This window comes from Myotis lucifugus, unplaced genomic scaffold, assembly GCF_000147115.1.
Source record: "Myotis lucifugus unplaced genomic scaffold, Myoluc2.0 scaffold_6, whole genome shotgun sequence".
In the NCBI taxonomy this organism is placed as follows: Eukaryota; Metazoa; Chordata; class Mammalia; order Chiroptera; family Vespertilionidae; genus Myotis; species Myotis lucifugus.
Genome location: NW_005871054.1, coordinates 2802334 through 2829319, shown reverse-complemented (window position 1 = coordinate 2829319; position 26986 = coordinate 2802334). Strand labels below are relative to the sequence as shown.

General features: G+C 39.4%; 1 protein-coding gene, 2 non-coding genes and 1 pseudogene across 5 annotated transcripts in view; 2 read left to right on the top strand and 2 right to left on the bottom strand.

Annotated features, from left to right (window-relative positions):
• The window catches only part of USP34 (ubiquitin specific peptidase 34), a 210883-nt gene extending 184247 nt beyond the window's left edge, over positions 1–26636 (bottom strand). The window contains exons 1-5 of the mRNA XM_014446966.1: positions 26612–26636; positions 18820–18907; positions 7226–7634; positions 3785–3835; positions 3456–3605 (exon numbers count right to left, since the gene is read on the bottom strand). Of these exons, the coding sequence (XP_014302452.1) occupies positions 3456–3605; positions 3785–3835; positions 7226–7634; positions 18820–18907; positions 26612–26621 (708 nt within the window). The 5' untranslated portion in view covers positions 26622–26636. The remainder of the gene's footprint in view (positions 1–3455; positions 3606–3784; positions 3836–7225; positions 7635–18819; positions 18908–26611) is intronic.
• Positions 862–993, top strand: LOC111824229. Its single transcript, XR_002827299.1, has one exon. It is a non-coding gene; the product is annotated as a small nucleolar RNA SNORA44 (small nucleolar RNA).
• On the top strand, positions 1201–1317 carry LOC111824231. The gene has a single exon (XR_002827302.1). It is a non-coding gene; the product is annotated as a small nucleolar RNA SNORA61 (small nucleolar RNA).
• LOC106695034 lies at positions 15609–16986 on the bottom strand (annotated as a pseudogene). Of its 2 annotated transcripts, XR_002826902.1 has the most exons (2): positions 16744–16865; positions 15609–16610 (listed from the first exon to the last, which is right to left on the bottom strand). The product of XR_002826902.1 is annotated as an HAUS augmin-like complex subunit 2 pseudogene, transcript variant X2 (transcript). The 2 variants fall into 2 exon arrangements; XR_002826901.1 differs by having other exon boundaries at positions 15858–16986.
• Positions 26637–26986: the final 350 nt, after the last annotated feature.

Genomic DNA, 26986 nt, shown 5'->3' with positions numbered 1-26986 from the left:
CAAGGTGATGGACGAATCATAGATTACCTTCCATGATCAAATCTCTGGTAGGAGGGAGTAGTTGACAATCACCTCGTTATTAGGTCACTTTAGAGTACATCTTTAATCTCACGAATGGAATATACGATTTATACTTTCTATTCACCTTACATCTATCTTTATCGCTATCTTTCAATTTAGTGTCGTGCGATCATGATACCCATGATGACGAACTAATGTCGCGTCCTTCTATGGGATAAACATCCTTCCATTTAGTGCTGTTGATGATCTATGATTCGGACTGTTTCCTCTATAATCTGGTGTTCCTTTATTTAGTTGTTTTTATAGTGATGTTTTTCGTCCTAAGAGATTCTGGGATTATGAGGGCATAATTACTTATAATTAAGTCAGCAGGCAATTGTTGACCTAGTTAAGATTAAAGTACATAAAAAAAGCCTCTTCAGGGCTGTCAATTCACTTTTTTCTAAGTCCACCGGCTAAAGTGACTTCAAGAGGGGGGGGGGGGAAGAGGAACAACTGTAATAATCTGAACAATAAAAATTTAATTAAAAAAAAAAAAACACAGACAGTTTGATTTTTAAAACAGGTAAAAGACTGCCTGGCCGGCATGGCTCAGTGGTTGAGCTTCGTCCTATGAACCAGGAGGTCACGGTTTGATTCCCGGTCAGGGCATCTGCCTGGGTTGCTGGCTGTATCCCCAGTGGGGGGTGTCCAGGAGGCAACCAATCAATGATTCTCTCCCATTGATGTTTCTCTCTCTCCCTTCCTCTCTGAAATCAATAAAAATATATTTAAAAGAAAAACAGGTAAAAGACTTACACAGTACTTCTCAAAAAATATCCAAGAGGCTAATATGCCTCTGAAATGGTTGTCAATCTCTTTAGTCATTAAAACCACGAGATATCTCCAACTGCATGCAAGAGCAACCTGGAGAGACTTTGACAGTTCAGGTCAGCATAATACCTGCAGCTGCCACTCGCCTTTCCTATATCTCTGGACCTGGGCTTGGGAGCCTTCCACCTGGGTCCATGCAGGTGGATGTACTGAATCAACTTTTTGGTTTAGAGCTTTCACACTTTTTTTCTGTAGATTGCCTCCATGTCTCCTGGCAGTGTCTGATAATGACATAGCAGAGGATACCAGCTTGTTGCTGCCCCTATGTTTTAGAATAAGGTAAAGTTAGATGTTGAAAACAACCTGACCCTCCGGTTCCCTTTCCCATCGGATCTGAACACCGATCTTGGGTGTAAAGGAGGAAAAGTAATAGTGAAGCTGGCCTCACAGTGCTTGTAGTTTGTGGGCTAGTTTCAAACAAGGTTGGAAAAAAAAACAAAAAAACAACGAGATAGTACTATACCTTCCATCAGAAATCTCTCTAAGAATTAGAAGTTTTGTTCTTTCCCCCTCTTGTTGGTAAATCTAGTAGCCCTACTAAGTACATGTTTAAAAACTCAGTAAATAGAAAAATTGTTCCATGCTCCCCTATAATAGCAGAAAAGCAGGTAGTATTCTGCTAGTTCTGACAAAAAATGGAGAAATTAAAACTTGACAGAACTGTCAACCTACTCTCCTTGTCTAGTATAGAAATACGAGAAAATGTATTCTAGCTTAAGTTCTGATATTAAATAGTCCTTACTAGTATTTTTGTAAATGTAGTCTTAGGACTCAGAGTTCTACAACTGTTACTATGTCCACTGGATGTGTTGCTATAACCACTACAAGTTTATATCTCTGATTACATCTCTTAATAACTTCTCATATTTGTTTTCTAAAGCATATATTCATGAGGTTTCTTTATTAAGCCTCATTTATACTTCTTAGTGAAATAAATCCCATGGCTCTAGTGGATTCTTTAATAAAAGGTAGTTTAGTATGTCTGAGATGACTAACTCAAGCAAAGAGCTAGGGCTGAGATAGGATACTGTAAGTTAAAACCAAGCATAACTCACCCTGGATGACAGTGGGGAAACACCTATGAGGACGCTACATTCTACTTCTCTAACCTGTGCTGCTTTTGCTGAAAACCTAAAGGCCCAAAAAAAGTAAGAAAACAACATACTCAAAGAAATTTGTTGTTTTTCTCCTGTGACTGCAGCCATTATTACTAAGAATGGATCCATATAGTAGTGGAGTAATATTTGTGCAAAACTGAGAAATCTGCTAAACAGTGTTAGTTAAGAACTGCTGAAGCAAGTTTTTGAGATTAAAATAAATGCATAGGCTGAGAATATTATCAGATTTGAACCTTAACTTGATAAAATAAGTTTCTTTGCTGATAATTTCCCAGTTCAAAAAAAAAAAAAAAAAACCCAGGCAAGAAAAGCTAAAATCTTCTTTTTTTGCATAGCTGCCTATCTTGTATTTCAGACTAGAGGCCCAGGGCACGAAATTCGTGCACTTGTGGGGTGAGGGTCCCTCAGCCCGGCCTGCACCCTCTCACAGTCCGGGAGCCCTCGGACGATGTCCAACTGACAGCTTAGCACTGCCGTAGAGGTGGGAGAGGCTCCCGCCACCACTGCAGCGCTTGCCAGCCATGACCCCAGCTTCTGGCTGAGAGGCACACCCCCTGTGGGAGCACAATGACCACCAGGGGGCAGCTCCAACGTTGAGCATCTGCCCCCTGGTGGTCAGTGCGCATCATAGCCACTGGTCGTTCCACCTTTTGGTCGATTTGCATATTAGCCTTTTATTATTTCAGATAAGAGGTAAATGGCTAAATTTACCTATTCAACTTAAATTCAATTATTTATACAAATTCAATTTTATTATAATAAAGATTTTAAGAAGGCTTTAAAGATATAATCAAGTAATGTGGAGGTCACATGGGATTAAGGTAGACCTTAGTTCAATGACTAGTGTCCTTACAAGAGGAGGGAAATTTGGATACAAACACACAGAGGAGAAAGCCATGTAAAGATGGAGGCAGAAATTGCAGTGATACATCTCTATATAAGCTAAGGACCATCAAGGATTGCAAGCAACTACCAGATGCTGTGAGACAGGACCAAATACTTCTTAAGAACCTCCAAAAAAAGGAACTAACTGCTGACACCTGATTTATGACTTCTAGTTTCCAGAACCATGAAAGAATAAATGTCTATTGTTTTACGTCACACAGTTTATGGTACCTTTGTCACAATTGCCCTAAGAAACTGAAACAGTATTATTATTCACCACAGAAGTGCTTTCTGGATTTTAATAAATTCTTTTTTAATTCTGGTTATTTGTTAGTATAAGAAGGTAGTATATAAATTAAATAAAAGAGATCTTGACCCTTTCTATAAAAAAAAAATACTGTAAGGAGGCTTCTGTACTCAATTTTTTTTTAAATATAGTGGGAAAAAAAGTTATTCTACATACAAATCACTCAAAACCTGCCTTTTCTGTACATAAAATTTGCTATTAAAATCTAGACATTATACTCAAGGGTAAAACCAATTCCAAATAACACTTACGTTAGATACAACTGTAATAAATGCATGTGCTATAAGAAATGGCAAAGTTTCAGGAGTTCCATATTCAAAGCAATCCTTCATGAGAGAAAGGCCATTTTTCCCACAAAACAAACATACATAACGAAGCAAATGCAATGGTACTTCTACATCCTGAGGGAAAAAAGAAAATGTTATTTTAAAACTAAATCAGGAATGATTTTTATTTTATTATCAATACTGGAAAAATACTGATCAGACATAAAAATAAACTCAAAACACATAAATGGGGGTGAGGGGGACCACCACAAAATTTTCCATAAAACTGAGAATGAAAATAGGCAAAAACTTACATTCATATCACAGAATGCCCCCAATATGTTGCTTTCTTGGGTTGATATATCCTGAGTGTATAAAAAAAAGTAAATACAATTAGGTCACACTACTTAATGACAACCCTTACAAAATACAATTTTTTAAAGACTGATTTTATAAAAACTCAGATTTTGCGATTGCTTCTCATCATGAACAGTGGTATTCCTAATTGAAGCTAATACGACTGAGTTCTAAAGTATATGTTAACTCTTCTCCAAATAAGTATTTCTATACTATGTACTACACATTATTTACCTTCTTAAACAAAAATCTTTCCTTAAAGAATTAGAGTAATTCTTTTATATATATATACATACATACATACACACACACACAAACACACACACATCTTTTTTATTAGTTTAGGATAATTGACTAAATGATGAACTGGACCAAAGGGAATGCACATTTTAAATGCTGATGTACATAGCCAAATTGCCCTCCAACATGGCCTTACCAGCTTATACTCTCACTAACAATGGATGAGTGTGCTTCTGGGTAGTTAAATTTTATGTATAGAAAGCACATTATAAAACTTAGAGAATTCCAAAGCACAGTTTCAAAACCATTTCAACTGTTTTTAGAAGAATTACTCTAGCCCTAGACAGTTTGGCTCAGTGGATAGAGCGTCAGCCTGTGGACTGAAGGGCCCTGGGTTTGATTCTGGTCAATGGCACATGCCAGGGTTGTGGGCTCAATCCCCCGTGGGGAGCATGCAGGAGGCAGCCAATCAATGATTCTCATCATTGATGTTCCTATCTCTCCCTTCCTCTCGGAAATCAATAAAATACACACACACACACACACACACACACGCACAGTTTGTCTCAGTGGATTAAGCATCAGCCTGTGGACTGAAGGGTCCTGGGTTTGATTCTGGTCAATGGCACAAGCTGGGGTTGTGGGCTCAATCCCCAGTGGGGGGCATGCAGGAGGCAGCCAATCAATGATTCTCATCATTGATGTTTCTCTCTCTCTCTCCCTCTCCCCTCCTCTCTGAAGTCAATAAAAATTTAAGAAAAAAAATTTAGAAAATGTATATGTAATCAGACTCACTGAAATTATTCATTTAACATCTCAAAATTAGAAACAACTTAGGTATCAATAGGATGGCTAAATAAACGGTGGCATAACCATCTAAGATTTTTAATCATCCTTCAAAAATATTAAGGGGAGTACTGGCTGCCGTGGCTTAGTTAGTTGGAGCATCATCCCATACACTTTGGGTGGGTGTATATCAGGGGTCCTCAAACTGTGGCCCGCGGGCCACATGCGGCCCACTGAAAACATTTATCCGGCCCGCTGGGTGTTTTTGCCGTCGCTGTGTGCATAGGAATTTGTTCATAGTTTTTTTTTAAACTATAGTCCGGCCCTCCAACGGTCTGAGGGACAGTGAACTGGCCCCCTGTTTAAAAAGTTTGAGGACCCCTGGTGTATATGAGAGGCAACCAATCAATGTTTAGCTCTCACATGGATGTTTCTCTCTCGCTGTCTCTAAAATCAATTTAAAAAAACATCCTCAGGTGAGGATTATAAAAATGATCTATATATATAAAAGGCTAATATGCAAACTGTCTGCTCGGGAGTTCGACCAGGAGAGCGGGAGCTCAATCGCTATGATGTGCGCTGACCACCAGGGGGCGGCATGGAACATGGCGGGCAACCACCGGTTGGCGACTGCTGCCCAGCCTAGACAACAGCCAGCACCAAAAGTCAGAAAGGAAGTTGGACCATAAAACACTCAAAAGTAAATGCAGCTGCATAAATGAGACACACAAAACCAGCAAAGGAATTGCCAGGCCAATCCACAGAATCATGAATAATAATAAATCACTATTGTTTTAAGCCACTAATATTATGCACTGCCACGTAACTATCTCAATTTTCACTACATTTAGAAAGAAATGTCATTATCTAAATTAGAAACCTAAGATGAGTTACTAAACTCTTTAGGAGGGCTTATAAAAATATTACTAATAGAATGAGTCAAGCATCTTACGTTACAAAAGAAAATACTATTATTTAAAACTAGTGGCCCAGTGCACAAATTTCATGCACCGGGGAGGGGGGGTTCCCTCAGCCCAGCCTGCACCCTCTCACAATCTAGGACCACTGGCTCCTAACCGCTCACCTACCTGCCTGCCTGATCACCCCTAACTGCACTCCCCTGCCGGGCTGATCTCGCCCCTAACTGCTCTCCCCTGCCTGCCTGACCTCACCCCCAACTGCCCTCCCCTGCTGGCCTGATCGCCCCTAAATGCCTCTGCCTCAGCCCCCCCCCCGCCCCCACCATGGAAGGAAGTCAGAAGTCCCGAATATGGCCGGTCGACCCGGTCTAATTAACATATTACCCTTTTATTAGATAGATTATGTAGGATAGGACTGCTTAAATAGGGGGGGAAAGCCTTTTTCAGCAGGAGGAGATGCTCTTGGCAGACAAAAATACATAATCCCTATATCTGGACTGATAGCCAGCCATATGCACTATACTGCCAAACAGGTCATTAAAAAATTGAACCACTTTCTTACATCTTACACCAAACAGCTGTTGCCCTTAAAACCCCTCCTCAGCCCCACCTTAGGTTCTGCCTTAGCAGTTCACCCAGACTAGGTTCTTATTGGTCAGTTTCTATGCCAGCGTCTCCAGGCCTGATCAGAGAGGTGGGGCTGACAGGCTGCTGGTGAGCGGGCTGAACTGCTGACCTGGGGAGGGGGGCGTGGCTGCTGGCGAGACCCGGAGAGAGGCAAGGGCTGATCAGCAGCTGCACAGAGGCTGCTGATCAGACCCTGCTTCTCACTCCGGGCCTCACCAGCAGCCACGGCGGGCCTCACCAGCAGCCACGGCAGCTGCTGATCAGCCCTGCCTCTCTCTCTCTCTCTCTCTCTCTCTCTCTCCAGAGGTCAGCAGTTCCGCCCACTCGCCAGCCCCCACCCACCTGAGCCTGCTGAGCACACAGCCTGGCGTTTGGTCATCCCTTCGGTCGTTTTGGACATTACAAACCCTGGCTCTTTATATATAGAGAGACTAACAGTTACTTTTTTGACTAAGACCATTTCAAATTCTGTTACCTATACCTCTAAGAATGAAATTCAAAATTCTATGTGCTTCTTTTTCCCAATCATTATCTTTTGAAAGACTAACAATAGAGCATAGATCCACATCAGCAAAATGTTTAGATCACCAATGAACAGTTCAATTTTTATGACTTCAATGTATATATCCTTCCTTAATAGGAATATGAACAAATGTTCAATATAAGTTATTACAGGAACAGTCTAAAGAAAACTGGAATTATTTTTATAATAGTAATTTTTATATTTTTTCCATCAATAACTGTCTTTATATTCATAACTTAGAAACTGACAACTATATACTAACATAGTATTACTTAAAATTCACAATACTTATTTTTACTTACCTCTATAGTAGGATGAGTATTATGCTTATAAGCAGTATATAAGGGAAATTGAATTTGAAAAATTTTTGCCACACATAGTAAGAGTTTTTCCTTCTCATCTGTACTCCATAAACTAAAAGGATCAGAACATTCCTCAGTCACATTACAAATTCTTGTAGAGTTTGATTTTTTTTCTATTGATTTTTGCCTTTCTGTACTTCCTTCATTACACTCTCTTTCTATATTCAGTGGTTCTTCTGCTTGATTACTCTCATCTTGCCACGTGGAATCTATGTTAATAGTAGTACAATGTTTACAAAGCTGGTCCCGGAGCACTTGAACTTGGGCAATCACTAAGTTAATAAGTGCACACACTACTTGGTTAAAAATCTCCAAATGCTTATATTCCTTGAAGCAGCATAGACATTGCCTGTAAGGGGGAAAAAATAAATTAATCAATACTTCCTAGAGAAGTAACAATTATATATAACAATATAAAAAATTAAGAAAATACTAAAATACATTTTTCTAAATGGTTTTATTTCCTCCTTTCTGATTAAGTAGCACCATAATAACTTTAGATAGCATCACATCAAAAACTGGTACTTTAGCCCTAACCGGTTTGGCTCAGTGGATAGAGCGTCGGCCTTCGGACTGAAGGGTCCCGGGTTCGATTCCGGTCAAGGGCATGTACCTGGGTTGTGGGCACATCCCCAGTGGGAGATGTGCAGGAGGCAGCTGATCGATGTTTCTCTCTCATCGATGTTTCTAGCTCTCTATCTCTCTCTCTTCCTCTCTGTAAAAAATCAATAAAATATATTTTTAAAAAATTAAATAAAAAAAAAGTCACCGTATTAAGTTGACAGCTATCATCTCAATTTTATGTAGGCATTTACCTGTCCTTCTATACAAAGAACTATTTAAGCATAAGAATTGTGGCAAATATTTTTGCTTCTCTAAGAACCAAGTACTCATTTTATGCTCAGTAAATAACAGGAAACAGGTTATAATAATATGCCTTATTAGTAAAGCTGCTTATTTTACATAAATGGTTTTGTTGTCAATTTTAAAGCCCACATTTAAAAATTAATAATTCGCATGAAGTCTACTTGGGAGGAGCATTCCTACCCTATTTGGTAGAGCAAGAGTTTAGGAACATCACACACACACACACACACACACACACACACACACACAAAACAACATATAAAAATAAATGTAAATAATGAGTCAGTAATTAATACACTTGTCTAATTTTCTTAGTTTAGTTAGTAGCACAATGCCTAGCATATTGTAAATAATCAAAGGGGTCTATTGAATCAACAAGTGATACACAAGTAATAGGTTATAATAATTGCATCCAATAATGAATGACAGTTAGGTAACTATTACAATTTTCACCTAGTTATATTATCAAAACATCTATATTGTAGTCCAAATAGATCACCAACTCCTTGTATGACCATGTAGAAATAATCACATTTCTTCAAGTGTAGCAGATTTAAAGTATGGCCACATACTCTTCCCTTTAAAGAGTGAAGGCCAATTTTCCTCCCCTTGAATATGGACCAGATTTAATGACTGGCTTCTTCTAAAGAATGGAATGTGGCAGAAATAACAGTGTATGACATCTGTGAGTAGGTCATAAAAGACATTGCCACTTCTGCCTTGCTCTCTTTTGGATCACTCACTCTGTGGGAAGCCAGCTATCATGTTGTAAGACACTCAAAGAGAGAAGAGGTCCACATAAGAAAAATACTGAGGTCTCACACTAACAACAGGTTACAACTTGCCAATCATGAAAGTGAGCCCATTTGGAATATGCTCCAGCCCCACACAAGGTTGAGATGACTAACCTGACCAACATCTTGAGTATAACTTTATGAGAAATCCAAGCCAGAACTGACTAGTTAAAACCACTCCCAAATTCCTATCCATAGAAACTGTGAGGATAATAAATGTTTATTATTGCCTTAAAACACTACTTTTGGAGTAATCTACTACACAGAAAAAGCTAAATGATACATCATGCCTATTTTATCAGTAGCAAATGAAAGGGATTTTACTTCTAAGGCCTACTCCAGTTTTAAAATTCTATAATATTGCAATTTATATAAGAAAAATAAAGTTTTTTCCTGACGAATAAGCTTCTTCCTTTAGGTTCAGGAAAACCAAGTTCAAAGGACCATACCTTTGAATACCTTTCTTTTGTGAAAATATTCTAAAATGCCCTCCCCCACAAAAAACCTTGAAGTCAGATTTGGATTAAGAAAGCCAAAAAGCCAGTCCATCTATAATAATAAAAGCATAATATGCTAATTAGATTGGACCACTTTCTGGACGAAGCTGGGCTGTGAGGGAAGCCCGGGTCCAGGGTGCCAGAGGGAAGCCGGAGCTGGTAGCTGGGGGAAGGAAGGCCTACTCTTGCACGAATTTCGTGCATTGGGCCTCTAGTTTTACTATAAAAATTCACTGTCAGGAAATGAGCATTAAACTGCTTGATAACTGACTGTGGAATCAATCTTAAAAAATAAAAATGAGACCGGCCAGCATGGTTCAGTGGTTGAGGACCAACCCATGAACCAGGAGGTCACGGTTCAATTGCCACTCAGGGCACATGCCCAGGTTGGGGGCTCGATCTCCCAGTGGAGGATGTGCAGGAGGCAGCCAATCAATGATTCTTTCTCATCATTGATGCTTCTATCTCTCTCTCTCCCTTACTCTCTGAAATCAATAAAAATATATATTTTTTTTAATTTCAAAGGAAGTAGATAAAATGCAGAAAGAAAAGAAGTGAAATAAAGGTTTCAAAAGCAAGGGTGAGTGCTCAACCACTGAAGCACACCAGCCAGGCTTTCAGTGCCCTCTCTTAACCATGAAAGGACAGAAAAGGATAATAAGACTTTCCAGGAAAAGCTTCAACACCAAAGCCAGATCAAAACAAGCAGTAAAAAGAAATTCAGCCCAGTTGCTGTGGTTCAGTGGCTGAACGTTGACCTATGAACCAGGGGGACATTATTTGATTCCCGGTCAGGGCACATGCCCAGATTGCAGGCTTGATCCCCAGTGTGGGGCTTGCAGGAGACAGCAGATCAATGATTTCCTCTCACCACTGATATTTCTATCTCTCTCTCCCTCTACAAAATCAATAAAAATATTTTTTTAATTTCAAAGGAAGTAGATAAAATGCATAAAGAAAAAGGTGAAATAAAAGATTTTAATTAATTTATATCCTCAGAGACATAAAAGATAATGGGCTGCTGAAACAAAAGATTAATGCATTCAAATTACAAAACAGAGCCCTTTAATGTGTACAAATATATTATATACTAGAGGCCCAATGCACTAAATTCGTGCAAGAGTAGGCCTTCCTTCCCCCAGCTGCCAGCACCGGCTTCCCTCTGGCACCAGGGACCCAGGCTTCCCTCGCAGCCCTGGCTTCATCCAGAAGGTCATCTGGAAGGACGTTTGGTCTAATTAGCATATTACGCTTTTATTATTATAGATAGCTTTTGCACATACAACATTCACAATTTAATAATAAATTAAAATTATAGCAATTTGTAAAATTCAACACAAAGTTCAGAAGGTAAAACTAAAGAAACCTCTCTGAAAGTCGACAAAGAAAGATAATGGGAAGAATGGGAAGGAAAAGAGGTACAATCAGCTGACTAATATAATTCCAAGAAGACACAGTAAAAAATCTAGATGTGAGGAAATTATGAGATTATTTTAATTTCAGAACTTAAAAGCCCACCAAAACACATATCATGAAATTTCTGAAATAAAGGAGGGGCAAAGATCCTAAAAGCTTTCAGGGAGAGTGAAGAATTACAAGGAAAAGCTCAGGAATAAAAATAGCTAGTACTTCTTCAAAGCAATATTGGAATCTAGAATACAATGCAGCAATATTTTCAAAGTCCTGACAGAAAACAATTTTCCATCTAGCTATCTGTATCCAACAGGTTATCAATAAAAATAAGGGTAGAACAGACATTTTTAGGCCTTGAAAGCTCTAAAAATACATTTGTTTCCCATGCACTCTTCTCAGAAAAAAACAAAGAAGTAAACCAATAGAGATGACAACATGGAATCCCAGAAACTGGAGATCCAGTACAACAGAAAAGCAAATGAAATTTCAAAGGTGATGTGAAGAGAAGAAAGCTGTTTAGTAACCTTAGTAAGAAATCAATACAGATTGGAATAGGAAAGGCCAAAGAAGACTGGGGAGATCAGAGAAAAGAAGAAAATAGATCATTTAGTGATTTATAAAAATGTAAAAATTAGTACTAAGAAAAGTTGGAGAGTGTGGGAAGAATTAGTGATCCACACCTAGAAAATTAATCAAATGAAAAAACCAGTAAACTCTAGGAAACCAAAAAAATGACAACAGATAGCCGAAACCGGTTTGGCTCAGTGGATAGAGCGTCGGCTTGTGGACTGAAAGGTCCCAGGTTCGATTCCGGTCAAGGGCATGTACCTGGGTTGCGGGCACATCCCCAGTGGGAGATGTGCAGGAGGCAGCTTATCGATGTTTCTCTCCCATCGATGTTTCTAACTATCTCTCTCTCTCCCTTCCTCTCTGTAAAAAATCAATAAAATATATTTTTTTTTAAAAAATGACAACAGATAAATAAGAATTTATATCATGTTAAGATATAAAATGAACCTAAGAACCATTATTGGCTCCTCACTGAGCAGTATTTTTATTTTTTTAACTACCCTAACAACTAATATAACTTTATTGAAAGGATAAGGAAGAGTAAGGGTGACCTCTTTATATATCAGAAAAGGAATATCATGATTACACCTAAAATTGATAGATGAAGTCATACCAAAATAATAGACAAACATGGTAATTGACCATACCTTCACTATGTCTCCCATTGGCTAATCAGCATGATATGCAAATTAACCACTAACAAAGATGGCAGCTAATTTGCATACTGCAGGCAGGGTGGGACAGCGCCATCCTGACTGCCCCGCCGCCATCTGGGCCTGCTATTTGCCACCTGGGGCAGAGGGGCAGGACAGCGCCATCCCGCCTGCCCTGCCGCCATCCAGCCTGCTATCTGCGACCCAGGGCGGCAGGTGGCCCGTGTGCGACCCGGCCCGGGGCGGCCAGGCGGGCCAGCGAAGGCTTGAAGGCGGCTCCAGCCGAAGTGAAGGCCTGGGTCCCGGGTGCCAGAGGAAAACCGGTGCCGGCAGCCAGGGGAAGGGAAAGCCTATTGCACGAATCTTTTCATGCAACAGGCCTCTAGTACCAAAATAATGTTTTAGAATATATAGGTTAATATCAAAACCAACATCTGAAAGAGTTGAAAATAAAAATGGGGCTGAGGAAATAGGAAAACACTGACTTTTTTTAAAAGACAGGCTTTTCCTATTAATTTATACACCAATTACTTTGCATTTATATACCATATCATTCATACCCTTCCACTATCTGAGCTTATGTTATTCTCAATCCTACCCCTGTTTTTACCAGCCTATACTTAAGAGTTATATTCTGCCCACCTAGGTGGAGTATGCTTACATTTAAAAATGTGCAATGAGCCCTAGCTTGTTTGACTCAGTGGATAGAGCGTCAGCCTGCGGATTGAAGGGTCTGAGGTTTGATTCCCTCCAAGGGCACATGTCCAGGTTGCGGGCTCGATCCCCAGTAGGGGGTGTGCAGGAGGCATCCAATCAATGATTTCCTCTCATCATTGATGTTTCTCCCTCTCTCTTCCTCCCCCTTCCTCTCTGAAATTAATAAAGACATATTTTTTGAAAATGTGTAATAAAAATTTCTAAATGCCTACCATAAAATACATAGCTTCAATTAATAAAATAAAAAATAGTAACTAAACAATCATAAGAAACCTACATATCAAAATTAAATTATTTTTAACCTGCATTCTATAATTCCATCTAACAACAAATATCCTAATGGATACCCCTGGCTGTTGGCTCATTTTATTGGAGCACTGTCCCATGCACTAAAAATTTGCAAGTTCAATTCCTGGTCAGGGCACATGCCTAGGCTATATGTTCAATTCCCAGTCAGGCACATGAGAGAGGTAGCCAATCAATGTTTCTCTCTCTCATGGATGTTTCTCTCTTGCTCTCTCTAAAAATCAGTAAAAACATCTCCTCGGTTGAGGATTTAAAAATTTAGTTTAGCCCTAGCTGACTTGGCTCAGTGGATAGAGCGTCAGCCTGCGGACTGAGGAGTCTCAGGTTCGATTCTGGCCAAGGGCACATGCCTGGGTTGCGGGCTCGATCCCCAGTAGGGGGCGTACAGGAGGCAGCCAATCAATGATTCTCTCTCATCATTGATGTGTCCATCTCTCTCTCCTTCTCCCTTCCTCTCTGAAATCAACAAAGAAATATATTTAAAAACAAATAACTATTTTTGCCCTAACCAGTTTGGCTCAGTGGATAGAGCGTCAGTGGATAGACCCTTGGCCTGCGGACTAAAGGGTCCCAGGTTCGATTCTGGTCAAGGGCAAAATAAAAGATAAAAATTTAGTTTAATTTTAATGTATATTATATACATGAAAGGCTAATATACAAAGTGTCTCCTCAGGAGTTCAACCGGGAGTTCTATCACTCACTATGACGTGCGCTGACCACCAGGGGACGGCATGGAACGAAGGAAGGCCCTGGCTGGTAGCCAGGGAAGGAAGGCCCCAGCTGGAAGGCCCCGATCGGCCCCGATCACTGGCCAGGCCTAGGGACCCTACCCATGCACAAATTTCGTGCACCGGACCTCTAGTTTAAAAATAAAAAATAATGGACCTAACGTTTTCCCTGGCGTGGTGCAGCTGAATACATGCAAGTATTATTGATCCACAGAAGTCTACCTCAATAAAAGTTATTTTATTTATGAGCTAATTTCTGAAAAATACTATTTTAAACAGTCAATATCAATATCCCACTGGTCAAATTTTTAAATGCCAAAATAAAAGAGCCTTAAGCAGTGGAGAACACACATTAACCTATGCAAAAGCAACAGCTTCCAAAACCGTTTTAAAAAATAAAGTTTAGCCCAGCAGGTGGTTCAGTGGTTGAACACTGAACCATGAACAAAAAGGTCATTGGTTCAATTCCCAGTCAGGGCATATGTCCGAGTTGGGAGCCTGATCCTCAGTGGGAGGCAGCCAATGTTTCTTTCTCATTGATGTTTCTATCTCTCTCTAGTTCTCCTTTCCTGTCTTAAAATCAATAAAGACATATTAAATAAAATAAAATGAAAATTTTATTAGAACAATGAAAAATAAAAGCAGTTGCCTCAAACACTTAAGCACAAATGACAGGTATGAATGTTGTAATTTTTATAATGAAAATATAAAGATCTGACAGAACCTCATCTTAGCCGGGACCCAGAATTCTTTTAGAAGAGAATTTTTGAAATAGTTAAAAAGTAGGTAAGTAGGAGACAACAAAGAGCCTTGACTGCCTGCTAAGGAAAATAAAATTTACAAGATATAAACCTAAGCCTGTTTTATAATAAGCATTGAACAAGTAAAAAAAAAAACTAGCAACACTTCCAACAGGAAGGATTATGCTTTATGTTATCAATGCATTTGTCAACCATGATATTCCTTTCAGACCCTTGTACGCTCTTTTGTATATTCAGTTTATTCCCATAATCTGCTCTTCCCATTCTCTGAATTAGTATTCCTTTCATACCATTCCCAATTACAATATTAATAAAATTAAATAATGATAATCTGTTAACAGTTAAACCAACATACATAACTTTCCTGATCTTGCAAACAAGACAAAGGAGTGGCAGTTGTATGATTGCTATACAGTAATTAACTTTAATATGTTTTTATTAATTTCACAGAGAGAGAAACATCAACATTGATCAGCTGCCTCCTGCACGGCCCACAATCTGGACATGTGTCCTGATGGGGAATCAAACCAGAGAACTCCTGGTGCAAAGGTCAATGGTGAATCGAAACAGTGACCTCCTGGTGCATGGTTCAACCATTGAACCACATTGGCTGGGCTGCTATACAATAATGTAAAATGCTAACATAAATATTTGATGACATGCAGAGATTGATCACAGTAGACTATATGTGAAAAATCAGATTATCCAACAGACATGTAGTAAAATCACATTTTGTAAAATTTTAAACTGTACTGTTCACAATCTCATACCTAGGTTAGACAAAACAAAACAAAAAGTTAGTTTTTACTCTGGATGGCGGCGTGCTTTTTCAAACTCTAATTTCCTGTACTTTTCTGATTTTTATAAGTGTATCTTTTAAACAGGAGTTTACATCTTTTAAAAAGAATATAAAATATTAAAATGTTTGTGATGCTTATAAATTATTAAATTCTTAACATACTGTTTTTAAGCAAAAATTATTTTACCTATATTCAATACATTAAAAAAATTATTCTTGACCATTGATAATCTTATGAAAGCTGTTATCACTTTCCTCCCAGAAAACCTATAAAGAACATTTTATATCAAATGCCATGGGTTCATTAATGCACTAAGGTATATTTATGGGCTTCCACTGTCATGGGCCCCCAAATTTAAAATCTCTTTTGTAGAATAACTGCTTTATGAGTAGCCATTTACTCACAATCCTCTATAATAAAAGCATAATATGCATTGCCCCTCGACCAGGAGTTTGACCATGTGCTGACCACCAGGGGGCGGCATGGAACATGGTGGGCGTTGGCAACTAGGCATTGGCAGCAGGTGGCAGTGGAGGTGCTGCCAGCCCCGGTGGGCCCCAGCGAGAGCGGGTCCATGGCAGGATGGTGGAGCAGGTGAGCAGGCAGTGGCAGGACAAGGCGGGTGAAAGCAGGACCCAATCACCCCACCGACCACCCTGCAGACGGCGACCAGCGCTTCGATCACCAGCCAGGCCTAGGGAATGCACCCATGCCTGAATTTCATGCACCAGGCTTTTAGTCTTAATATAGGCAACAATATTTTTCTGATGCCCAAAAAAGAAACTGGGTGATATGGGTGGGAATAAGGACAGGAGAACAGGCAAAAAATTTTAGCACAAAGCACTGTGATCCAACTGCCTTTTTTTTTTTTTTTTTTTGCTTAATTGAACAAGTTGTATCATTTGGCATTAATAGTTTGGACATAAACTTTAGAAGTAAAGATAAAGAAGGCGTTATGGTGTTACAATACATTTGTGAAGATAATTTTCTTCAGCTAATATTTTGGGGATACAAGAGGAAATTTCCTTTTGTTCTCGCCACTTGAGTATATTCTCTGCCAGTTCTTCTGTCTCAGTCACCAAAATATCCATCTTGGCTAAAGCCTTGCTCATTTTCTTTAGATCTGCATCTAAATGAGGAATATTTCTAATTGTTTCAAGGTGGGTTTCTAATCTCTCAATAAAAGTCACTGCCAACTCCAGCAAATGTACCATGTATCTGTGATAAACTGCTTCAATAGGCAGGTTTTCCTGGCACATGGGTTTCAACAGTCTTTGCCTGAGCGACCTCTTCTCTTTTAGCACTGCTTCCAAATGATTATTCATGCTTTGCAGAGTTTGACACTTTTGAGCCAAAAAAGAAGGATGAACAATGTCTGCTGTATCTTTTTCTAGTTTTAGAAGTTCAATTTCCAGGTTTTTCTGATTGATTTCAGCTTGAATATTTGTGATCTGCTGTAGCCTGGAGAAGTTCACAAAGCAAGGAGTAGACTTCTTAGATATATCTAATATCTCCTGAGTGACTATCCCCGAGGCCACGATATGGCCCAGCAGTAGCCCGGCAGGGTTTGGCTCAGGTGCCGGGTCCCAAGGTTCGGCCGCTCCTAACTATTTTATTATCTCTCTTCTATCAGCATGACAGAATGTAACCATCTGCTTTTTGGTACTTTTTACTACCAGCTAAAAACTTTTCATAACTTATCATGTAAGTAGAATTATAAACATTACAAACTGTGTTTTCAGTTCAACTTCTCACGCTTTAGCTATGTACTCTTCAATATATATTTCATTTCCTAAAATAAACGTTAATAGTTTTAACTAAAATACATGGTTTATTAATAAGTTCGTCAGATACTATGCTAAGCACTTTGTTTCTTTACAACCCAAGATAGTATTTGCTTTATTATTACCATTTCACAAATGGGGAGGAGCTTACAGCTTACAGAAGCTATTTAATTTGTCATAAACATCCAGTACACATGTGATAAAGGAGGACTGGAATCCACATCTATGTAGCTCCAAAGCCATACTCTTAACCACTACATGCTGGAGCAGAATGAGATAAAGGCAGAGAGCATCTCTAACAGTTTGGGACAAACACTTTGATATTCTGATGAAACCTACAAATTAATGTCTAAAATTGTGCATATCAAAATTTCCTTTACAATTCCTATCCATAGACTTCAAGCTAAAAATTCCTGATACAGGGATTAAGAGTAAACATCTAAGATAAAAGTGGACTACAAATGCAAAAATGTAACTCCTACCCAGCTCCACCAATAATCAGTGGTGAGATGTTAGTAAAATATCATTTCTCTGAATTTCATGGCACACTATAAATCCTGAAATTAAAAGTATGGTTTTATCCTAGTATCACATGTTGCCACCTAAATATAGTGACAAAAAATTCAAAATTCTGACTCAAATAATGACATTTCAAATCCTTTTGCTATTAATGTGAATTTTAATGCATTAATATATTAGTATTGTAAGATATCCAATCATCTATTTTACCCATAATGAAAGGAACAACAACCATTGCTAAACTTAAGTCAAAAAAAATTTCAGATTGAGACTCAGAAGAGATGCCAATAGTGACAACACATAAATTTTAAATAACTAAAATCTACAATCTTTTTTGCCAATTTTATTGACAAAAGAAAAAAAAGATGGAAAAGGTATTTTTTGCACAGGAAATGCTTTTTTGAAATTAAACTATTCTGATAAACTATCATCAGCTACTCTGTGTACCTCAGGATGTTCATTTATGTTATCACTGCATTTAATATGTTCATTAATCATTGCACACACAGTACCTCAAATATTCTCTACCCATAAAAATTTTAGAAGAACCAAGAAGTTTAAACAGGATAGGCACACATGAGAAAATAATATTTAGCCATAACCAATTAAAATCATGTTGAACAAAAATTTGCAAATACTTGAAACAAAGTTTGGTTATTTTAATTATTGTGTTCCCTAAAATTTTATTCTCTATATTTTTCATTATATGTATTATTTTTAAATGGATCTAGTATACATAATAGGAAAGGAACAAATAGCAAGTGGCTTCCAGAAGGGTCAAAGTGTCATCTATCACATTAGTGATTTTTTTTAAGGATTAAGTTTGTTATAGGTCTTTAGCTATGCCATAACAATTTTTTAATATCTCAAAATAATTTTTAGAATTTTGACCACATCCACATGTGTTAATAATGAAAAAGGGGGTTAAAGAAAAAATGAATTTATATTTTTAATGTTTTAAAAACAAAACCATGAGTAAGAAAGAAGATATTTAATAAATATTGATAAATTGTCATTTTATGACTAAAGGTATATAACCCAATATCCTAAAAGGAAAACTTGATGACAAAGCAAATTTAAAATACAAATCACAAAGTAGTCTTCAACATACTTAAGAATACATACCTCTGTGTCCAGGAATTGATGTAAGCAAATATTCTGAGAGTATGTTCCTTTCTGAGCTGCAGTCCATCACCACCTTCTATATCTGATACTAAAATAAAGTAGAAAAGAAAATTTTTAATTATGAATAAATAATGCTAAACCAATGTTAAAGCCAATATTTCATTTTTTTTAAAAAGCCCAGTTTAGAAATGTAAATATTTCAGGTGACTTTTTATTTTTTGCTTTCACCAAATAAATCTTGGTTTGTTTATTTAATTAATGACTAATTTGAGCTTAACAGATTTTTAATATATGTAATTCTGAGTGGGAAAAAAAGAAGACATTTTGCAATTATTCTGGTATTGTCTCTCAACTTCAAATCCACCCTTCAATTCTCTGTTTTGTGATGCTGGGGCTGGGACTGTTACAAGTTACATTTTTCATTTCCAGCTGGCTTCCTGTTAAGATCTTCCTCCAGTGCCTACACAACACTAGAAAAAGACTGGAAGATAGAAAGAGACCAAGGACTCTTTAGCTTGCTATATCTGAAAGCAACACTCAGCAGCAGCATTGATTCCAGTCAGGCTCCAGATTCTAAGAACCTATCTCATGGTACCACTCTCTTAGAAGTACCAGGATTAGGCAGGCCGCATCCCTTCCCTGAAGTCCTAGACAACCCTCTTTCCTTTGTTTCTCCAGCCTTAGGAGAGAATGGATGTTTCCTGCAGTCATCATCATTGTTGTCATCATCATTTTCTGGGTGTCCTCTGGGTTCCTTTGCTCTTTAAACCTTCAACATCTATTTAATTACTTCTCTTTATTAAATTCCCTCTTCAATTCCCTGACTGACATATTGGCATTTCATATACAATATGTACTACTATTACTATTACTACTACTACTACTACTACTACTACAACAAAAGGAACCTAAAGTTAAATCTAATAGTCCAGTAAAGTCTTTTAATGTACAATGTTTGTATAAAATCAGAGATCAGCCCAGCTGGCGTGGCTCAGCGATTGAGCATCAACCTGTGAACCAGGAGTTCATGGGTCCAATTCCCAGTCAGGGCACATGCCCGGGTGTGGGCTCGATCCCCAGTGGGAGGCATGCAGGAGGCAGCCGATCAATGATTCTCTTTCATCGTTGATGTTTCTACCTCTCCCTCCCTTTCCCTTCCTGTCTGAAATCAATAAAAATATATATTTTTTAAAAATTCAGAGATCACCAAAATGTTCTATAAAGGGCCAGAAAGGGAATATTTTAGGTCTGCAGGCCACCAAGTCTCTTTCACAACTAGGCAGCTCTGCCACTGTACCTTGAAAGCAGTGACAGACAATATGTAAACAAATGAGTATGGCCATGTTACAAAAAGACCAACTGGCCAGGTTTGGCATGATGGGCATAGTTTGACAACTTCATGTTAAACAAAGTCCAAGATAACATAACGCATGGCATTTAAATCTCCACCGTGTCTAGAAGTCATCATATATCTACATATATGAAAGCCTAAGCAACAGAACGACGGAACGACCGGTCACTATGATGCGCACTGACCACCAGAGGGCAGACGCTCAATGCAGAAGCTGCCCCCTGGTGGTCAGTGCACTCGCACAGCCACCTCCCACAGCCCCTCCCCCCGGCAGGCCAACCTCCCACAGCCCCTACCCTCACTGGCCAGCCCTGATGGCCCCAATTGGTCCCTTCCCTCTCCACCCCCCCACCCCCCCCCCGCCAGTCAACCTCCTACAGCCCCAATCGCCAACCAGGTCGAGGGACCCCACCTGTGCACAAATTCATGCACCAGGCCTCTAGTACATTAATACTTGTTGAGCACTATGTATGCCATAGACAATAATGAATGAAATAGCAACAATCCCCACCCCATGGAACTTAGTCTAGCCAAGAAAAGGAAGAACATAAATATGTAAATAAATAATACTCATACATATTGTGATAAATACCAATAAGAAACCAACAAGGCTATTATTATGTACCAAATAAGCATAACCCACCTTAGAATGGGAAGTCAGGATAAAATTCTCTAAAGAGGTGATTTTTAGACAAAGACTAGAATGTTAAGAATTCAGACATTAAAAAGAGTAAAAGAGAGAGATTAAAGCATTCTAGGTAAAGTTGATGTTTAAAGAGAATCTCCGCCCTAACCGGTTTGGCTCAGTGGATAGAGCGTCGGCCTGTGGACTCAAGGGTCCTGGGTTAGATTCCGGCCAAGGGCATGTACCTTGGTTGCCGGCACATACCCAGTAGGGAGTGTGCAGGAGGCAGCTGATCGATGTTTCTCTCTCATCGATGTTTCTGACTCTCTATCCCTCTCCCTTCCTCTCTGTAAAAAATCAATAAAATATATTTAAAAAATAAATAAATAAATAAAGAGAATCTCCAGGATAATAGGAAGATACAAGGAGGAACACTGTGCACAGACCCCAAGAACACTTGTGGCTCAATGGTTGAACGTCAACCTATGAATGAGGAGGTAACGGATCAATTCCCAGATGGAACATATGCCCAGGTTGCAGGCTCGATCTCCATGTGAGGCGTCCAAGAGGCAGCCGATCAATGACTCTCATTATTTTTTTTTTAATATTATATTGCTTTTTTACAGAGAGGAAGGGAGAGGGAGAGTTAGAAACATCGATCAGCTGCCTCCCGCACACCCCCTACTGGGGATGTGCCTGCAACCAAGGTACATGCCCTTGACCGGAATCGAACCTGGGACCCTTCAGTCTCCAGGCCGGTGCTCTATCCATTGAGCCAAACCAGCTAGGGCTGACTCTCATTATTGATGTTTATATCTCTCCCTCTCCCTTTCACTCTGAAATCAATAAAAAATATATTTTTTTAAAAAAAGAAAGGAGAAAGAGAATAAAAGGGCTCTAAGTAAGATGGTTCTGCAATGGGGAAACTAAACATATAATTTACATTTGATTTATCTAAAAACGAGTTTTACTCTTTTAGAGGAATTATAATAAATGCTGACAGAAACTCAACACACATGCATATAAACTTGGCAACTACTAAATATAGGGATGAAAGAAATGGTGTAAATCAAAAAGTGTAACTACAATATACTGCCTGGCTTAGCAGTAAATATTATTTACATAGTCCCAGTAACAAATACACAGTATTAATTCAAAAACAATTGGAAAGGCATGGCAAGAGTAAAAACAAAACAAAAAAAAAAACAGCTAATCCTCTTCCTTCCATAGAAGTCAAAAGACCAATAGACCTTCCATAGGAGGAACTCAACAGTTGAAAATATGCATCAAGAAATAACAATATGATTGCTCATTTAAACCAGTGATTTTCAGCCTTTTTTATCTCATGGCACACATAAACTACTAAAATTCTGTGGCACACCAAAAAACATACAATATTTTTGCCAATCTGACAAAAAATAGTTGTAATTGTGATTCATTCACACCTGAAGGCTATTGTGTTGGCTGTTCTCATTTATTCTTTGACAATCTAAGAGAAAAAAGGTCAGTGCCCCTGACTAAATAGTCAGGTTTTAAAAATTCTTGCAACACACTGGTTGAAAAGCACTGAGGTAGACACAGTCCCATCCCATGGTTGGCACCACCGGTGCACTCCTAAGAGCAACATGAGCAAGCCTTTGCAGACAGCTACTGGGTAGGTACAGAAAGGGTCCCAACTCTAGGGGAGTGGGAAAAAGCACAAAAACTTAAAAATTCAGCACCATCGTAGGGAAAGCAAATCAGAGGCTGCCAGCACTCAACCCAGCTTTGCATGATATAGAGAAGGCATACAATCTTAAGAATTCCCTCCAAGGGTGTATAAGAAATGTGGAGGAGGTATATCCATAGAAAAGCCTGAAAAAGCCTCAATCCCTAACAGAGCTGACACAAGGTATATCTTTCTCAAAGTCAGTCAGTAAGGTGACTAATATTCAGATATAAAAACAGCAACTCGGAGAAACCAAGATGGCGGCATAGGTAAACACCAGAGATCACTGCCTCGCACAACCACTTCAAAAATACAACTAAAAGACAAAACGGACATCATCCAGAACCACAGGAAGGCTGGCTGAGTGGAAATTCTACAACTAGAAGGAAAGAGAAAAGCACACTGAGACTCAGAGGAGGTGCGGAAGTAAAGTGCAGAGGTACGGAAGCGCATGCGGAAAGGGCTGGCAGCTGAGGACAAGGCCCACTCAGAAAGAGCTGGCAGCTGAGGACGCGGCGCACGTGGAAAGGGCTAGCAGGTTGTCTTTTTCAATCAGGAGGGAATCTCAAGCTCCCGACTGCTCTGAACTCCAGTTCTGGGCGAGCCTCTGAGGACCCAGACTCATACGGGGAGAAACTGGACTGTCTGGCATCGGTCAGACTCGAGGGCAGCTTTCTCTCAGAGGTGTTTACAGCGATTGCCAGGACAGTGGGAAGTGGGGCCTCTTAGGGCAGGACTGAGGAGCAGCCATAGCTGTTTGCTCCACCCTGTTGATCCTGAGACCCCACCCCACCCAAGCTGTGCTCAGAGGCTTTTGCATATGAAAGGCCAGGCCCTTTGCAATCTGAAAATTAACTGACAAACTGCAGCTGGATCAGAGAAACCCAGAACATCCAAAAGAAGGCCCAAGGCCCCACAGCAGCTTGCATTGCTTCACAGCTAAGCTCCTGCTGGGTAGCCTCAGGCAGAGGCTAAATTAGCACCTCCTTAGAGATCCAAGAGCCAGTGTACCCAGTGGTCAGAGTGGGACCATCCAGATTACAACTCCTCAGATCCCTAAAGGACACACTCAGGGGGCAGACTCAGTGAGCACCAAAGCCCCACTGAAGCAAGTCTTGCCCCAGAAGGGTGTCTCCAGCACAGAAGTTCTCCCACTGCAGACACAGCTGATTCTCACAGCCAATTGGCCTGGAGGTCAATTCCTCCCAGTGATACCTACAACAATCAAGGCTTAACTACAACAAGACTGTGCACAAAGCCCACAAAGGGGTGCACCAAGAGTGTCCACCTCACGTAATTGGAGAGGCTGAGCCACTGGGCCCTATAGGACACCTAGCACACAAAGCCACTCTATCAACACAGGGAAGCAGCCAAAATGCAGAGACAAAGAAACAGGTCACAAATGACAGAAATAGAGAAAAGCAAACTACTGGATATAGAGTTCAAAACCACACTTTAAAGGTTTTTCAAGAATTTTCTAGAAACCACCAATAAATTTAGTAAGACCCTCAATAAGTCTAGTGAGACCACCGATAAATTTAGTGAGACCCTCAAGAAATCTAGTGAGACCCTCCAGGATATGAAAAAGGACCAATTAGAAATTAAGCATACACTGATTGAAATAAAGAATATTATACAGAGTTCCAACAGCAGACTAGAGGATGGCAAGAATCAAGTCAAAGATTTGAAATACAAAGAAGTAAAAAACACCCAACCGGAAAAGCAAAAAGAAAAAAGAATCCAAAAATATCAAGATAGTGTAAGGAGCCTCTGGGACAACTTCAAGCGCACCAACATCCGAATTATAGGGGTGCCAGAAGAAGAGAGAGAGCAAGATATTGAAAACCTATTTGAAGAAATAATGACAGAAAACTTCCCCTACCTGGTGAAAGAAATAGACTTACAGGTCCTGGAAGCACAGAGAACCCCAAACAAAAGGAATCCAAAGAGGACCACACCAAGACACATCATAATTAAAATGCCAAGAGCAAAAGACAGAGAGAGTATCCTAAAAGCAGCAAGAGAAAGAAAGTCAGTTACCTACAAGGGAATACCCATACGACTGTCAGCTGATTTCTCAACAGAAACTTTGCAGGCCAGAAGGGAGTAGCAAGAAATATTCAAAGTGATGAATGCCAAGAACCTACAACCAAGATTACTTTATCCAGAAAAGCTATCATTCAGAATTGAAGGTCAGAGAAAGAGCTTCACAGATAAGAAAAAGCTAAAGGAGTTCATCACCACCAAACCAGTATTATATGAAATGCTGAAAGGTATCCTTTAAGAAGAGGAAGAAGAAGAAAAAGGTAAAGATACAAATTATGAACAACAAATACACATCTATCAACAAGTGAATCTAAAAATCAAGTGAATAAAAAATCTGATGAACAGGATAAACTGGTGAATATAATAGAATCAGGGGCATAGAAAGGGAACGGACTGACTATTCTCGGGGGGGAAAGGGGTGTGGGGGGTGCAGGAAGAGACTGGACAAAAATCGTACACCTATGGATGAGGACGGGGGGGGGGTTAAGGGCAGAGGGTGGGGTGGGAACCAGGTGGAGGGGAGCTATGGGGGGGGGAAAAGAGGAACTGTAATAATCTGAACAATAAAGATTTAATAATAATAAAAAAAAAACAGCAACTCAAGACTTCAAGGAATATGAAAAAAAATCAAAGAACCTAGACCACTAAAAAAAACACAGTAATTTTTCAGTAACTAACCCCAAAGAGTTGAAGATCTGTGATTTGTCTGATAAAGATTTCAAAATAGTCCCTTTAAGGAAGCTCAGTGACCTATGAACAGAAGTCAGAAAAACAACACATAACAAACCAATGAATGAAGTATAAAAATGTAATGGGACAATAGCAACAGCAGACTTGATCATATATAAAAATCTGTGAAGTACAAGACATCTGAAGTTACAGAGTCAGAGAATTTAGGTTTTTTATGCTATTGTAAATGGAACTGTTTTTTAAGTTTCACACTTTTGCATTGTTCATTACCAGAATACAGAAATTGCACTGATTTTGTGCAAAACTTACACACTGAAAACATTGTTTAAGAAATTAAAGAACCCTGCTGGGCATCGGGACCAGGGTGCGGTGCGGAGAACCCCTTGTCCTTAGAAAAGGTGTGCGGCCAGAAAGGAGGCCGTCCCCTTGCCCTTCCCACAATGCACGTTCATGGGGAACCTGGTGCTAAACCATCCGTAGAAGACCTGCTTCTGGGTCAGGGTTTCGTACATAGCAGAGCAGCTCCCTCACTGCGATCTACTGAAAGTCAGCCCTCAACACAGGGTTTGTAAAAAAAGAGAAAAAAAGTGAAAAAAAAAGAAATTAAAGATCTAAATAAATGGAAAGACATCCCATGTTCATAGATCAGAGGACTTAATATTGTTAAAATGGCAATACTTTTTAGCTTTATCTACAGATTTTCCATACCCTCTCAGAACTCCATTTGATTTCTTTTAAAAACTGACAAGCTGCCCTAACCAGTTTGGCTCAGTGGATAGAGCATCGGCCTGCGGACTCAAGGGTCCCAGGTTCGATTCCAGTCAAGGGCATGTACCTTGGTTGCGGGCACATCCCCAGTGGGGAGTGTACAGGAGACAACTGATCGATGTTTCTCTCTCATTGATGTTTCTAACTCTCTATCCCTCTCCCTTCCTCTCTGTAAAAAATCAGTAAAATATATTTAAAAACAAAACTGACAAGCTGATCCCAAAATTCACATGGAAATTCAAGGGATCCAAAGTAGCCAAAATAATTTTGAAAAAGAACAAAGATGATTCACGGTGTCAAATTATAAAGCTTACTACAAAACTACAATGAGAGACAGTGTAGTGCTGGCAGATGAGTAGACATATAAATCAACTGAACAGAACTGAGAATCCAGAAATAAACCCATGTATCTATGGTCAACTGATTTTCAATAAAAATGCCAAGACTACTCAACAGGGAATGTCTTTTCTACAAATGGTGCTAAAACAAACGGATACCTTCATGCAAAAGAAGGAAGCTGGACCCTTACCTCACACCATGTACAAAATATTCACTCAATAGGTTAAAGGCCCAAATGTAAGAACCAAAACTATAAAACTCTTACAAGAAAGCATGGATAAGTCTTTGTGCCACTGGATCTGGAAATCGATATATCTTCTATCCTATCTAATAAAAGAGAAACATGGTAATTAGCCATACCTCCGCTACCCTTCCCATTGGCTAATCAGGGCGATATGCAAATTAACTGCCAGCCAAGATGGCGGCCAGCAGCCAGGCAGCTTCAAGCGAACATGAGGCTTGCTTGCTTCAGTGACGGCGTTCCCCACCCCACCTGCCGCTGCTGGCCTCTGAGCTTGCAGTTTGAAACATTGTAACAAATATAGAAGCTAAACAAAACCCCAGAAACCTGCTTTCAGCAGGCCGGGATCTCAGAGCTGGAGTTGAAACAGTGTATCGATTATAGAACCCAAACAAACCA